At 40.5% G+C, this 15,569-nt stretch overlaps 1 protein-coding gene across 2 annotated transcripts in view; it reads left to right on the top strand.

Annotated features, from left to right (window-relative positions):
* Positions 1-15,569, top strand: part of bbs9 (Bardet-Biedl syndrome 9) — a 165,174-nt gene that overhangs the window by 19,930 nt on the left and 129,675 nt on the right. For both annotated transcript variants that reach the window (XM_080471039.1, XM_080471038.1), the window contains exons 7-13: positions 195-279; positions 555-738; positions 7,236-7,365; positions 10,638-10,819; positions 10,896-10,972; positions 11,061-11,114; positions 11,273-11,375. In XM_080471039.1, the coding sequence (XP_080327165.1) occupies positions 195-279; positions 555-738; positions 7,236-7,365; positions 10,638-10,819; positions 10,896-10,972; positions 11,061-11,114; positions 11,273-11,375 (815 nt within the window). The remainder of the gene's footprint in view (positions 1-194; positions 280-554; positions 739-7,235; positions 7,366-10,637; positions 10,820-10,895; positions 10,973-11,060; positions 11,115-11,272; positions 11,376-15,569) is intronic.

Raw genomic sequence — 15,569 nt, 5'->3', positions numbered from 1 at the left:
TTTCACTGCTTAAATCACACTGGAGGTTAACTGAACGCACCGATCTGACTTTAGTAAGTAGATCTGATCTGTTCATGTCAGCAAATTCCAACATGTAAAACAGTAGGAAGCACACAGGGTTTTTAACTTATCCATATACACTCTGGACATTTGTGTGGTTTCTATTAATGGTTCTGTATCTCTCGGACTCTCAGGTATGAGACCCTGGCTGTCGCTACAGAGGCAGAGAGTCGGCAGGATCCTGACTTACCTTCCAAGACCGGAGGCAAGAGGCTGACGGTGAGTTCTCATCCTAATTGCAAGCAAAGAAATCAATAGGATTTATTTTAAGCTTTTCAATTGTAAACAATGAAAGGTTCCAGATATATAAAGGAGAGGCCAACACACACAAACCATGTGTCCAAGTTTGTAAAGCTCAAACATGATTGTCTGTTTCTGCCTCGTCACAGTGGGAATAGTGACTTTGTTAAAGGGTCTTCAGGTCACATACAGTTTGCATCACTTAGTTTTGGTCATTATAGCTGGTGTCCTGTAACCTTTGTGTTCTTCTCCAGCCCGACTGGACCTTCGTTCTGGGAGAACAGGCCCTGGACCTCTCTGTGCCCTCCTTCTCACATTCCTCTGCCTCCATCTTTGTCTTGGGTGAGAGGAACCTCTACTGTTTCCGTGACAACGGGCAGATCCGCTTCATGAAGAAGCTGGAGTTCAATCCCAGCTGCTTCCTGCCCTACTCCTCAGGTAAACCAAGACACTGGGCTTTGAGCCAACAGCCAACGTCTACTACTTTTTCAGTTCTTACATTAATCTTGACTGATTATTTCTGCTGCACCATTGCATTCCTTTTCCACGTGAACCCTGAAGCTCAAGGTATACTTTGGATCTTGAAAATACAGAACTGCTGACTCAAAAGAGACATTTGGGATACCTTTTAGATATGAAACATTTCCTCTGCATTGATAAGATTGCAGTATTTGAAGCAGAGATTGATATAAAAGTGAAGCAGATTATTGCACTGCTTTTTTTCTGTTCCATCAACGATGGGAGGGTTGTCATTGGATATTCCTAGAATGGCCTAAATTACTTTTGAGGCAAGTTGATTGACTTTTTAACCTGACAACTTTGTAAAACGTGGGAATGTTGGTGATTCTTAGCAAACAAACTCATCCTTATAGGCCTTAGAAATACTGTATGTGGAATGAGCTTTTATCTTGGTGTACATCCTTTAATTAGGTTGCATATGGGACGATGATTGAACAGAGACCTCCTAGACAGAGAGAATCTGAATGTGCTGATTTAGCATTATAAAGAGGAAATAAAATGGTTGTACACAGGTTGTGCACATGTCGTGCAGCAGCAGCGGTTTTTTGCCAAACCATCGCTGTTCACAGAGACCATAACTTTTTATGTAACTGGGCATGTTAATCACCAGGTTTTAGCCTTTACATTTGGCAGTTAATCTGGAGCCACCAGAGATAATTGAGGAAATAAAACCTTGTCATAAAAAGACGTAAGTACGGTCATTGAAAGAAGTTTCTTATTCTGTCATGGCAGTACTAGCACAATGCTGACGGGTTTAGCTTGAAGCGAATACATTTATTATGCATCGTTGCACCTGTCACAAGCAGACTTCTGGAAATAAGTTAATAAAATACATGAAAACAAAGTAGTTTGTGCGATGCGGCTCACTGCCACCTGACTGACTCCTCAGGAAGCTACTTTTGGCAGGACATGTTGGAATAAATGGAGTTACTGTGGTACTTACATTAAAACAAACCCGAACAGTGTGCAATGCATAAACGTGTAACACAAGATGAATGGATAGTGTGGTGAATGCAGATGTGTTACAGGCATATTATTGTTGTCAAAAGGACATTTCTTTTAGAGGATAAACTGTCCAGTTTAGAAAAGTATGTCTCTTTAGTGTTTTGTTAGGTTCACCAGCCAGGTTAGGCTTCTGTGTGGTAATGAGCTGGTAGAATGCTGGTTCTGGTTTATTCTAGATTTTTCTTTTTTTCTTTTCAAAAAATCTAAAAAAAACAACCCCTCCTGTCTACTGCACCCAAAATGTGACCCTGCGAGTGGTTAAAAATACCGTAAAATTGCTGCCTGGAAAGGAAAACAATGAGCCGAGACTCTATAAAACTGAGTAAATCCGAGGAAAGCTGCAGATTCAGGTAGTATTTCCATCATGACTTCCAGCAACTTGTTCCATTCTGTCAAGTCGTTCTCACATTGTGATGTTATCAATCACAGCCTCATTAAAAGCAGACATATTTTGTAAAAAGTTTTTTTTTTTTTAGATACGTGGTCGGTTGCCCTTCCTCTGCCACACCCTCCAAACCACTGAAACCACTGGAAGTGCAAGTAAGAGGCCACACACTGTGCCTCCGTTATTAGAGCAGATAGTATCCTTGCTCAGTCCTTCCATTTCTGGGCAATTTGGGGTTCAGTGTCTTGCTCATGGACACTTTGACATGTGGACACAGGAACATGCGGAAACGAACCTGCAACATTTGGCCTGAGGCACGACCACGCTACCAACCGAGCCACGTCTCCAAATGTTTCAGGGGGACTTTTACTGTTACCTGTTAACAATGGGAGTGTCAGACTCTTTAGTTTAGGAGCACAATTTCATCTTCAGTGTGCCAGACTGGTAAAATAGAGCCATAATAACCTTTAAATTTGAATCCTAAAGCTTTTAAAGCTTTGGTGTTGCACGTAGTATACTTGATGAAGATGTCTGTATTTTCACAAATCCAAACGGTTACGACCAAAAATAACTGCAATCTCAACATAAAGCCAATGTTAATGAAAACTTTGGGTGCAAAATAAAGTGAAATATCCAAAAGCATCTCTATAGTTTTCTGAAGCTACTGCTAGTTAGCTGTCTTTCATGGCAGCAGCATCAGTATCTCAGCTCGGGTGTTGTGTTGTGTCCACTACTCTTAAGAGATTTGTTGAAGAAATCAATGTTTTCTTTGGAATGTTTCCTATGTGCTTGGTGGTTTGGCCCTGTTGGAGCCTCGTTTGGGCCAACCTGTTATCTATTAGCCTCCATCCTGACAGACAGACTGGGAGGGTTTACCCTCGTCTGAAACAGTGCAACCACAGGGTAGATGATTGGATTTCCAGCAGTGAGTCTCTTGATCCAACATATTAATCCTGTGCCAGAACTACCACAGCAAAACATCAATAAATATGGGAAACAACAGATTTTGTTGGTACCCGAGCTTGGGGAAAAGCGTATGGTACAGTGGATACAGTGAACTCAAAGTAAATTATAGCAATGCTTTCATTTTTGTAAGTATGAGGTATAGTGAAAATTAAGATATTACTGTAGGTAGTCCCAGATGAGCCTGGAATTCATGGCAGAGCAGCTCCACACCTGTAATGAGCTCCAGCTTTGAACACTTCAGGCTGTCTTGGCTTCTGATAGACAAGAAAGGCGGGGAAATACAATATGAATGAGGTGGTTGAGCAGCTGTTGTTGAAAGGACATTTTATCTGGGGTGAGAAAACGAACCACTCTCAGCCCCCACACTAACACATATCCAGTCCTATTACTCAATAGTCCGAGTACAGAGACGTCACATCAGGTTAGGGAAGGAAGGAAGTGGCCGGTGAGGCTATGGACACCAACAGTACAAAGCAAGTAAATATTAAAGAAACATTAGTGTTTTTACACTGGTATGTGCTTTAGATGTGCCCTCTCTCTGCAATAAATATAATTTCAATCATAGAAAAACCAGCATGATTTCTGTAAAATCTTTTTTCATCTAGTTCAACTGATGAATCTTGCTTTGTTGATACAAGTATACAATCTCTTTTTCTCAAAACTTGTTTTACTTTTCATTCCCAAAAAAAGTTTAATAATGTATTTTTTGATAGTTTTGTAAAAATGAAGGGAGGCTGGTTTGCTTTGATATTATTTCAACCGACCTGCTTCTCATCACCACAAACAACACTGAGTTACACAACGAGGCTGGACCTCAACAAGTGTGATTAAATGCATAAGTTAAGGTTTGTGTAACCTTTGAGCAATAAACAACCTTTCTGAGAATGTCCTTCGCAGCAGCATAAGTGTTTCTGTCTGGTTCACTTCACAGAACAATGTACTGGAGAGCCATTTTTCTTTAGACTCATATACTTGATTTAGAGTCGACTGACAGATGGAAAAAGAAGATAAAAAAAGGGATGCAAATGAAAGCAAGAAGAAGTACATAGAAAAGTCCAGAGGGGAGGATTTATGGAGGTAGTGCAAGAGCTTTCTCTTGATATCTGTTTTCAATTTCAGAATTAAAATATCTCTGCTTTCAAAGTGGCCTTTCACTATCTGTTCCAAACATTATTTAGATTATTTAAATTGCTCTTGGAAATTGTCTATAAATTCAATACATGATGTGCCAGCGCAACAAAAGGAGCTTTTATTAGGACATGATTCCTGTCAACAATCAAAACCGCATAAGAATTTCCACATGGCTGGAAGCTGATGGCTCCCAGGAGCAGACTGCTGCTGCGAGCTTCATTCTCAACAGTAAACCCGGTCCACACTCCACTTTATTGTTCCCAGGTCGACTTTCAGTGACACTGTGACTGCTGGAGCTGCCATCCCCTGTTCAGCGCTCGCTGTTTTTACTGGGAGAGGCGATTTAAGTGATTTTGATAGAGCTTTCGTATTTAAGAGTGTGGCGGGGTGGTGGATAGACAACAGTGATTGCTTGAGTGTTTCCTAATCTTTTCCTTCTGGCCTCCAGCCTCAGCAGCTGCATGTACTGGACCAAAGCCCTCACCCTCCCAGTCTACCTCCGTCTGTCTCTCTCTTCCCTCCACAGTCTTTTTTCATATAACCTTATTGGCTTGACTACTCATCCAAAACGCTCCAGCCAAAGTTCAGCCTTTGCATGCAAACCAGAAGAGAGATGCTAAATTACTTTCCATGGAATCAGGTTGTAATTCTCTCTTCTAGAAACATGTTGACAAATCAGTTCATATTGCGTCATGATTACTTGATGATTTGCATCTGAAAACTATGCGAGTCAACCCCCCTGACCATCATGGTCACATCATCTTAACACTGTATAGGAGAGTTTGACGTGAAGGGCTAAACAGAGCTCGCTGCCACGCTCAACAAACGGAGGGTGTGTGCTCTGAAACTGTGAAAAAACCAGAAGACCGAGTGTGAAGATGTACTTTCTCATACCACCATTTTAAGAAAAGATTTTACAGTTTCATCATTCTCTATTGTTTTCACCAGCGGCGCATTGGGTTGCATCTTAAATGGACTTCACTTATCCAGGACATTATCACTGCTTTAGCAGTCTTGACACTGTAAGGCTCATGCAAACACACAATCCAATGGCCACAACTGTTTTCTTCGGTGACTTTGACAGGGTTAGATTGAGGATCAAACCACCCTCCTTTTATCAGGGAGACGGGCCACCGCTCCACCGCCCCACCGCTCCACCGCTCCACCGCTCCACCGCCCCAGCTGGGTCACACCTCTCCCAAAGTCTGAACTCCTGACATTGAGTGTTGGGCACCTGGGTTTGAATCCTCGGCGCCCTTTACACAACAACTTGACAATGTAAAACTTTCGTTGTGCTTTAGGTGTCTGTTTACGTGATAAAATTAGTTGGAACCACTGGAAAAATTTTTTTTTAAGAACGGTTCAAAGGTGGAACTTTTTAAAAATATGACTTTTCTGAAACACTGCCACTGCACACAGTTGTAGTAAATAGTTCTTATACTCATGCACAAGTAGGTGGACAATAACAACAGTAGTTGCCCCCAGAGTGTCCATATTCTCCTGGGATTTGGTAGTTTTATTTTGACAGTCACTGTAACAACAATCCAACTTGGTAGTTTTATTTTGACAGTCACCGTAATAACAATCCAACTTGGTAGTTTTAGTTTGACAGTCACCGTAATAACAATCCAACTTGGTAGTTTTATTTTGACAGTCACTGTAATAACAATCCAACTTGGTAGTTTTAGTTTAGTTTAGTTTTAGAAGCGAACCCACAAAAACGGTGCGTTTTCACTTGAAACGTCGTGCTGTTCACGGACCCTAGTTGGAAGAGCAGCCGCTGTAAAAACTAGTCATGTTCCAATGACTTACTGAAGCAAACCCTGTTCAAGAAACGGCCAAATAGAAATTTATTTCCAGCATCTGAAAACGTGGAGATTCACAACAACTCTACAGATAACTGAATTTGTGGTTGGATGGTACATTTGAGGGATCAGAACAAGGAAAATATTAAATGGAACATTTTCAAATCAGCTGAAAGAAAAACAACCTTTTAACGGACAGAAAGAGATCTGAAAAAAGGAAAAGTCAAGAAGATGAATGAAGGGAAAAAATAAATGAAGAAGCAGACAATAAGATGACTGCATGGTGAAAGAATAGAAGCCAGGAAAAGCCAGAACGTAGATTAAATGTTTTGTTTGTTTTTCATAATTATGTGATGTAATTATAAGGCTTGAGCAGAGACATAAGGTGTGCATTTGCTTTGATGTGGCACCAACACACAGCCTGTCATTTTAACCCCTGCACTGTACCACCCAGCTGACCGCCGTTACTATATTATAACCTGGATATTCTCCTGTGTGAGTGAGGCGTGTTTGTCTGGTGTGTGGCCGTCACCTCAGATCTCTCTAGGTGGTAGCTGCACCATTGGTGGGATCCACTGGACATTTGTGTGTCAAACAAAAGTGGTATTTATAGTTAATGTTTCTCCGTACGACTCACGAGCGAAAGTGTTGTTTATGCACCTGTAAAAGCTGACCGTGTCTCAAAATAAAAGATACCAAAGACAAAATCTCACGATACAAGCCAGACGGGAAATCGAAAGAAAATTGTCTTTACAGGAGAGTCTGAGTTGCACTCATCTTAAAGTGCAGTGCCACCCACCACAGGAATCTGTTATTTCTGTGCTCCACTGCTGTTGGATTTGTGAACGTGCACCACTGCGTTCTAAAACTGAAAATTGGAAAAGAACCCTTAAATTTGAGTTTCTAACCAAGGTACATCAGGGTGAATCATGAAAAGTCAGATCGTTGGGACAAATGACCAAAAAGGGGCAGAATTCTTCTGCATTCTCTATAATATAACAAAGAACTTTATGCTCAAGTAAGACTGCATGCATTTGAATCAGTGTGCTCACTACTAGTCTATCTGCATGAAAACATTGCAGTAGAATACGTGTTGTAAAATAATCCCCTGTCATCTCATTTAGTGACGGATGGCACCACCAACCTCCTGCTGGGAAACCACACCAACATGCTGCTGGTGTACCAGGACGTGACTCTGAAGTGGGCGGCCCAGCTTTCCTTTGTACCTGTGGCTGTTTGTGTTGCCAACTTCCCGTGAGTACAACTACCCATATAACATGAAATCCGATGATGGGCAGTTTAGTTTCAGGTAGTAATGAGGTGTTCATGAGCCTCAAAGAGGAAGGAAACTGATTTAACGTGTGGATGAGTGGACATGACGGTGTTTTCTGCAGAGCTGCAGCATACCCAGTCCAGGCCTGTGCAGTATGTCAGAGTGAATATACTGTACGTGGAGACACACCGCAGGTATTACATCGGATTTATCAGCTTGTGAAATCCAGCCTGTGACACTGAACAGAAAATTAGCTGACAATATCTACCAGCAGGCCAATCAGAGCAGAGAGAGGACGGAAAAGCTGCAGCCAATCAAACTGCAATTTTATACAATTACAACGCCAAACCCGGCTGAAACATGATGTGGTTTCTGGTGTGTGTGTATGCATGTGTGTGTATGCATGTGTGTGTATGCATGTGTGTACTAGATGCAGGAGATAGTGTGTGTCTGGGTTGCTGTTTGGTTTGTTTGAGGCTGTGTTGTTTTAAAGCTTTTGATAGCCATCGGGCTGCTCAGTGTGTCGGAGGGTCGCTGCGTGGGACACACACACACACACACACACACACACACACACACACAAACCAAACAGTCGTTCGCTCCAGCAGTTTGCTATCTGTAATTTACAGCAGTGCTTTCATAGTTCTTGTTTTGGTTTTTGAAAGCACTATTGAATTTTATGGCTTGATTCTGTCAACCTTAGATCAAATGATCAGGCTATTTCTCAACGGCTATTAAAAACTTGTGGTTTCTACAAGTCCAAATATGGATCCAGTCTGGAAAAACAAAACAAACTTGCTTAAAATAAGAATTTGACATGCATATAGTATGTTAGTTAACCAGACTCATTTATTTATTTATTTATTTATTTCACTCAGTGTTCACAGAAGTGGTACTTATATATCAAGTCAATTTGATAAAGATTTCTCAATAGTTAACCTTAAAGACAAAAATATCAGCGTGGATGGTTGACCAAGACATTACATGGATATGATCCATCAGGAAAACATTACTAATGATAGTGAGTGAACGCAGTTTATTCACTGTGTCAAGTTAGAATTTCTGAAAGTGATCTCAGTCATTCAAAGATAACCAGTTAATGAACCAAACCACACCAACAAGAACATATTCAAACGTCTCCTTTCTCTGATGTGATTGCTGATTCCCGCCACCTTGTCTTCTATTGTTTCACTCCTCCACCCAGTCATGTGAGCAGATCGCTCCAGAACACCAACCACAGAGCTGCACTGATCCACAGTTAGTTTAATACAAAATTAATTAAAAGAAAAGGATGTTGTAATGTTCTAATCGAGACTCGTTGACCACTTTTAAAACGCTCACAACGGTCAAAATTTAGCACCTTTTTCAGGCTCAACATATTCCATTGAATTCCAGAAGGTTTTCCCTTTAAACCAATTAATGTGAAAGAAAAGGTTCTGAGGTCGTTGTCGAGAGGAGTTGTGTTGTGTGCGATCACAGTGTCTCTGGGTAAACAATAGCAAGTTAGCCTGATTGTGGCTAACACCGATAGCAGCAGCCGTGGTGCTGAACAGGTTCATTTTCTTAAAGCTCGAGCTGAATGTGTCTATGCTTCGCTTCAATGAAACGATTATAAACACCCCCATATCCTGCAAACAAAATGTTAAAGTGCATTGAAATCTAATCGGGATGCTGAGAGAGATCATAGTATCAACGCCTTGGTGTCCAGCAGAAAAACAGAGGTGAGAATCTGTCGTGACGCTACGAGCGGACATGGTCATAAACTAGGGGTGGGCATTGCTGGTCCTTGGGGACTGGGAATGCCCCCCCCCCCCTGTCATAAACCGTTAACAGCTTTTCAGGTGAAAGAAAAACAAGAGTTTTTCAGCCTGGTCAAATTTGCTGTATCTGCTTCTTTGTACATAGAAACCACTGAAAAACTTTATTTATGAGCACATCAGATGGACATCCAACCAGGACCATTGTGGAGACCACCTCCTAAAGTACACTTCTATATGTACTTTTATTTATTATTTTAAATATTGGCATATTTTAGCTTTTCAGAAAGGAACGATTATGAACCATGATGCCATGTGGTCACAGACGTTCATAGATTAACTTCTGTCCATGGATTAATAAGCTTAATCAACAGTTTGGGTCACTAGTGGAGGCAGCTGGTTCTCAGGTCGAGGTGGAGCCACTGTGTGTTTTGGAGAATGTGAGTTTTTATGAATGTGTGTGTTTCTACTCGCTGGTCGAGTCTCTATGAAAGCAAATTTATTTGCTTGTGTGTGTGTGTGTGTGTGTGTGCGCGCGTGTGTGTGTGTGTGTGCGTGTGTGTGCGTGTGTGTGTGTTTCCGCAGCAGTTAAAGTGAAGGTTTTATGCCTCCTCAGACACCCTCCTGTGCAGGTGTGGAGCTGGTTGCTGCCGCTCTGCACACTCAACCCCCTCGTGTGTGTGTGTGAGTGTGTTTCTGCCCCACTGGAACAGAAATCATACATCTGCAAGGAGTTAACACTCTCACACACACAAATATCAAGTGAAAACACATTGTTGCATCACTCGACTTTTGTTGTTCCTCTTATAATCTTTATCATAAATTTTACAAACTGAGATTCAGTTAATGAGAAAAGTACAATCGGTGTGTGTATTTGTGTGTTTTCATTAATGGAATTGTTTAATTCATTGCCATGACCACTTTCACACACAATGCAAATGTTATGCAACTTAGGAAATTACAGTTTTATTTAACAAAGATTTCACTTTTCAAGCTGCCGTCATGAACCAATCATTGTAAGCAGAAATACTACCAACGCTGAGCTTGTTCATTGCTCATTGTTGATTTACTGCATGTTCACAACTTTCTCAAGCACTAAAAAATATCTTAAATTTTAGTCATTTCCAAATTTAGTGGAGCTGTTTTTTTTTTTCTTTGTCTAACTTATAAAATATTCTGTTTCTCAAAGGGAGAAGAAGAGATTATGACTTTTCCTCACTTGGTGAATTAAGTTTATTTCAGGATAAAGTGTTGATGATTGTATGTTAAACTAAAATTAAACATTTGCCACAAATTAGTTTTCCTATATATTAATATTTTTTATATAAAGTATTTTGCACGTACTTCACTTTTTTTTTTTTAAAAGTCTGTCATGTGTACTAAGGCCTTCATACTAAATTACAGAATTATTAATTATCACTGGATCGTAACAGATGGTAAACAGGGATTTGGATGTCATTAAGTCTTGCTCTCGTCTCTTTCTTTGCTCTCCTCAGGGAGCTGAAGGGAGTGGTGGTCAGTCTGAGTTCTGATGGTCACCTCCTGTGCTCCTACATGGGCACAGATCCCTCCTTCTTCACAACTCCCAAGGTGGATGCCAGGGAGGCCGACTACGAGCAGGTGGACTCCGAGATGAAGAGACTGCAGAAGTTCATCCGAGAGGCCACCAGGACTCAGGGTAGGAGAGCGCTGGAGGAAAGAGATATTCTCCACATATACAATTACATGCGTACATTTGTGACATCTTCTTCTAGACATCCTGCCCAAAGCGGACGCTGAGGAGGACCTGTGTGTTACAGTCAGTGTGTCTTCCAGTATGGACAGCCCGTCGGTAAACAAACACCATTCATTCATTCATCTTCAAATGAGTGCTACACAAATAGAGACTTTTCCCCCTTTGAAACTCTGTCTGTCTACAGCAAGCTCTGATCCAGGACATGAACGGTCTACCTGTGCCCTCGGTGACTGTACAGGTGAGCTCATGTGATTTCTTTAATCACGAGTCAGTGGTGGACATCACTGAGATCAAATGAGCAATCAGTACCCAAGGTGGCTGAAGCTCCATGATCCTGCAGTTGAATTAATTTTCTCTTAGTTGTTGTTGTGTTTCACACCATCCTGCCCACCACAGGTGAAGTTAAAGGCCACCACTGTTGTCCAGTCCTTCAAGATGACCATAGGTGTGCAGCCTCCTCTGGCCATCACTCAAGACCAGTTCATCCTGGAACCAATGGGTCAGTTCATTATCACTGCTTTATGTGCTGCGTGACTCTTTCCACACTTTCCGTTGCACACAAATACATTAATAGAAGTTCACTTGATTGACATGATTTCCCGCAGAATGAATGAATTAAGCCTTTGTTCACATCAAACTTTGTCTAATCTAAGCAGCATTACTTGACTTTTTTCAGGGATAAAACACCTTTATGATTTTTACATATGACAAAATGTACAAATGAATATATTTGATTGATACAGGTGAGCCAGACCTCTGCAGTCGTGATTTCTGTCAGAGAATTTCAGCAAAACTTGGGTCAAATTCGGGCTCCAATGGAAACAATGAGGGACGTGGACGTCTTTGTAGAAAGTCTTGTTTCTGTAAAAGAAATGGATTTCCTTACTTTAGACAACTTTAGACAAACAAAGCCTCCATTGTAGTTCTTGTGTCCGTCTGCCTGCCTTTAAAAATATATTGTTTTATTTATATATATATTTATATATATATATATATATATATTTCCTCAAATTGCTTTAAAATATTTATGTTCTCATATCAGTGCTTGGTGTGAGAAAATACACAATGTAAGTACTCATATTCTGTAAAAAACACAATACATCTGTAGTATATAAACTATAAAAAAAAGCATACACTAGTGATCACAAGCACTAAAAATCAGACTGTAAAATAACAAGTTAAGGGTGTATCTTATGTGTTTTTAAGGAAAATTCTGAGTTTCTTTATACAGCTGGTTTATTTACCGTCATTTATCATCTGAGGTAATCAATTACTTTTGTAGTTTCCACCCTCAGTCTGTTCCTGAATCACACACACACATGTTCAACACACATTCTGTCAGCTCCCACTCCTCCCTCCACTCTCACCTCCTTCACTGTCTGCAGACACACAGCTGAAGTGGTGTGTGTGTGTGTGTGTGTGTGTGTGTGTGTGTGTGTGTGTGTGTGTGTGTGTGTGTGTGTGTGTGTGTGTGTGTGTGTGTGTGTGTGTGTGTGTGTGTGTGTGTGTGTGTGTGTGTGTGTGTGTGTTGTTGTCCATCAGACGTCAACCTTTGAACTGAGTCACCCAGACGCTCCACCTCCACCACCTCCACCACCTCCTCACTCCAAACACTGATAACGTCTGTTGGCTTGTTAAAACTGCGTCACTCATTCTGTAGCTGTTGGCGAGTTTGTGTCTCCTTTTTTTAAATTTTTTTCTTCTTCTCTTTTTGTCTGCATGTAAACTTGGAAGCCTAAATTTAGTGTGCGTAATGCGAGCCAGTTGGAGAAGGTTTTTATCATACAGTTTGAAGAATGTGTGGCTCCATAGGGACTCAAACCTCTCACCCTCGTGGTGTCGGACTCTCGCTGTTTGATGGATTTCTAAACGCAGCAGCCCTGCTAGCATCTGCAGCTTTTTCATTTAGTCTGAAGTCTGGAAAAGTTTCCAGTTTTTTATTTGTATTTCTTTGTTTAAGGTGATTAAAAAAAAGACTTTTAAAAACAAGTACAATCACCCACAATCTAGGAAGAGCTCCAAGTCCAAAGCTGCCAAATGCTGGAAAAATGTTAGTATGTCACCCAGAATGCTTTGCATGTGGTTATGACAGTTCCTCTGGTGCAAAACAAACTAGACGAAGGGCGTTTTCAAATTAGAAGAGCTCGATGACATTCCTGATGTGATGAAGCTGCTGTGAACCTCAAACTGTTTTGCATTTAGCGAGCAGCAGCTGGATACAGGATGAGGTGAAGGCTGACATAACTATCATATCTATCAATGAAGTCGGCAAACATTTCCTGGTTCAAATGTGGAGTTTTATTGTGGAATGTCTCTCACATATGAGACTTGATTGGTCTGTGTGACTGGATGCTGAATGTCCTCATGAAAAAGTACGATATTTATTGTGGAGCTCATGTGGAAACGGTGGCGATGTACTACACGTTGTTCACTAAAAGCAATACAAGTTCTGAGAAGTATTGCAGTGTACTGCTCAGTGATGCTGTTATTGTATAATATATTAGAGTTTCCGTCCAGGCCACTAATCAACGACTCAGAGAATAACACTAGAAAATATGAATATAAAGAATATAAGACTCTGTTTCAGCCAATAGAAGTATCACAGCAATCATCAGTTTTCTTATCAATATTAATCTTTATCATTGTATAATCATTCATTTCTGGTTGAAAGGAACATCTTTGCTTTTCAGTCACAATCAATCAGATTTCCTGACGTCCATAATTCTGTATTCATACAGAAATCTAAAGGAATTCCCTTTGTAATTGAAAAAGTATTTTCTCTTCTCGTTTAGTGTCGCACAAAATGTGGTCACAATAATTAAACAGAGGAAAAAGTACTAAGTGAGTAGGGTTTTAATACACACGGATATGTTGGACCGGTGAAGTAGTACAATAATGACCTTACCATTTGAAGTATAAAGTTTGTATTTGTTATGCCGCAGTGTAAGGGATGAAGGTGTCAATATTTTCACAAAACCTGAGACTGCAATCTCAACATAAAGCCAATTTTAATGAAACCTTCTGATGGAAAACACAGAAAACGTTCTGATGGAAAACCCTGGTGTAGATGGTAATAGTGAGACTGCTGGTACTTCCAAATAATGTTTTGCCCCTTGAAGATATCAGTGAAGAATCACAAGTGATGTGGACGTAATGGATAGATGGTGAATAATATTGCACCATGAGGAGTTCATTGTTAGGTTGTCCCCCCAACAATGTTGAGTCCAGTGTTGTTTTATTCCCTTCTTTCAACTTTTTGAACTTAAAATCAAGACTCTGCAGAAACATTTTAACTCTCTTGGCTGAGATGGGCTCCAGCAGGGAGACGTCGAAGACGTGCTTTAATACACTGGAATTAGTTTTGTTTGAAAAATAGAATCTAATGTCAATATATTGTCCATTACTTTATGGATTGAAATAATCAGAAGCATCTTCCCTTTTCTTCAAAATGGCTCCAGCATGGAAGTGACATAGACGACTTACAGGATTGTCAGGGAGGGAGGCTGTGCATCAATCTGGCTCAGAGGGATTCATGTGTGTGAAAACAAACCAACCAGATGAATCACGGACTAATTTAATAGTTTAATAGCACCCTGAAGGAAAAATATTGCAGCCAGGCATGAATAAGCCCCTCCATACATGGCTGGTTCAAACGTGGCTCCACCATGGCAGGTTTATTTCAGCCTCTAGAAAAGGAAAGTTATAGCTTCAGTGTGTCACTTTGGGCTGGTTGGAATTGACTCATTTAATTTTTTATTCAAACAAAACACTGTCTTGTAATTTACAGAATTGTCACAATGGGGGTGTAAATCTCTTCTGGGATGAATTAGTATCAAGTCCCATATTAATGAAATGCTGCAGGTTATGATAACACAGCAGGGGTAGTGTTTCCAGTTACTTTCTGAGGCCATGTTCTCAGACACAGAAGCTGGATTACTACCAGAAAATTGGCCTTTTTTAACTCCAAAACTGCTCCTGACATGCACTGGAACCAGCATCCATCACAGAGGAGCGGTCTGAGCTTTTTGAGAAGGACCAGAATGGATTGTGAATTTATGATTTCAAGATGTGAGCGGCGCTCGCAGCCGGCTGGAACACCATCCATTTATTCGGAGTCCTGAATCAAACTGACCACTGCTTTCCCATCATTCATGGTGCCTCTGCGCAGAAATATAATGCGTTTTACCACAGTGCATTCTTATCTGTACATATACTGTATCTGACCCCAACTAATGCAGGCGTGATGCACGTTTTGCACACATTTCCTGCAGATCTGTGTGTCAGCCTAACTTTATATTAACCTCTTTTATATGCTGTGCGTTTCATCTTTTACCATAACTGAATTGCGCATTTTGTTTTCTTCTGCATCTACATTCTGCCATTCTTTCAAACACCAAAGCAGTTTTAATCCAAACTTATATGTGCTATTTTACCAATCATAATCATGGAACTGAACATCTTTTACAGTTGCATTATTTTATTAATTTTTTTACTATTAGCCGTATTTTATGTTTCTTGCTTGAGCAGCAGATTTGACTGCAGTCATTATTTTCAAAGTTTGTATGTTTGCATGCATGAAACCACAGTATATACAAAAGAAATGTCTGTGGTTAGTATGCACGCCATACATACTACCTCATGTCCTTAATTTGTGCATACTCTGCTTTGGACGCACACTAAATGTTTATTGTCG

The sequence above is a fragment of the Lipophrys pholis genome (assembly GCF_963383615.2).
Source record: "Lipophrys pholis genome assembly, chromosome: 9".
Lineage (NCBI taxonomy): Eukaryota > Metazoa > Chordata > Actinopteri > Blenniiformes > Blenniidae > Lipophrys > Lipophrys pholis.
The sequence above is the reverse complement of the archived record's forward strand: the minus strand, read 5'-3'. Positions and strand labels throughout refer to the sequence as shown.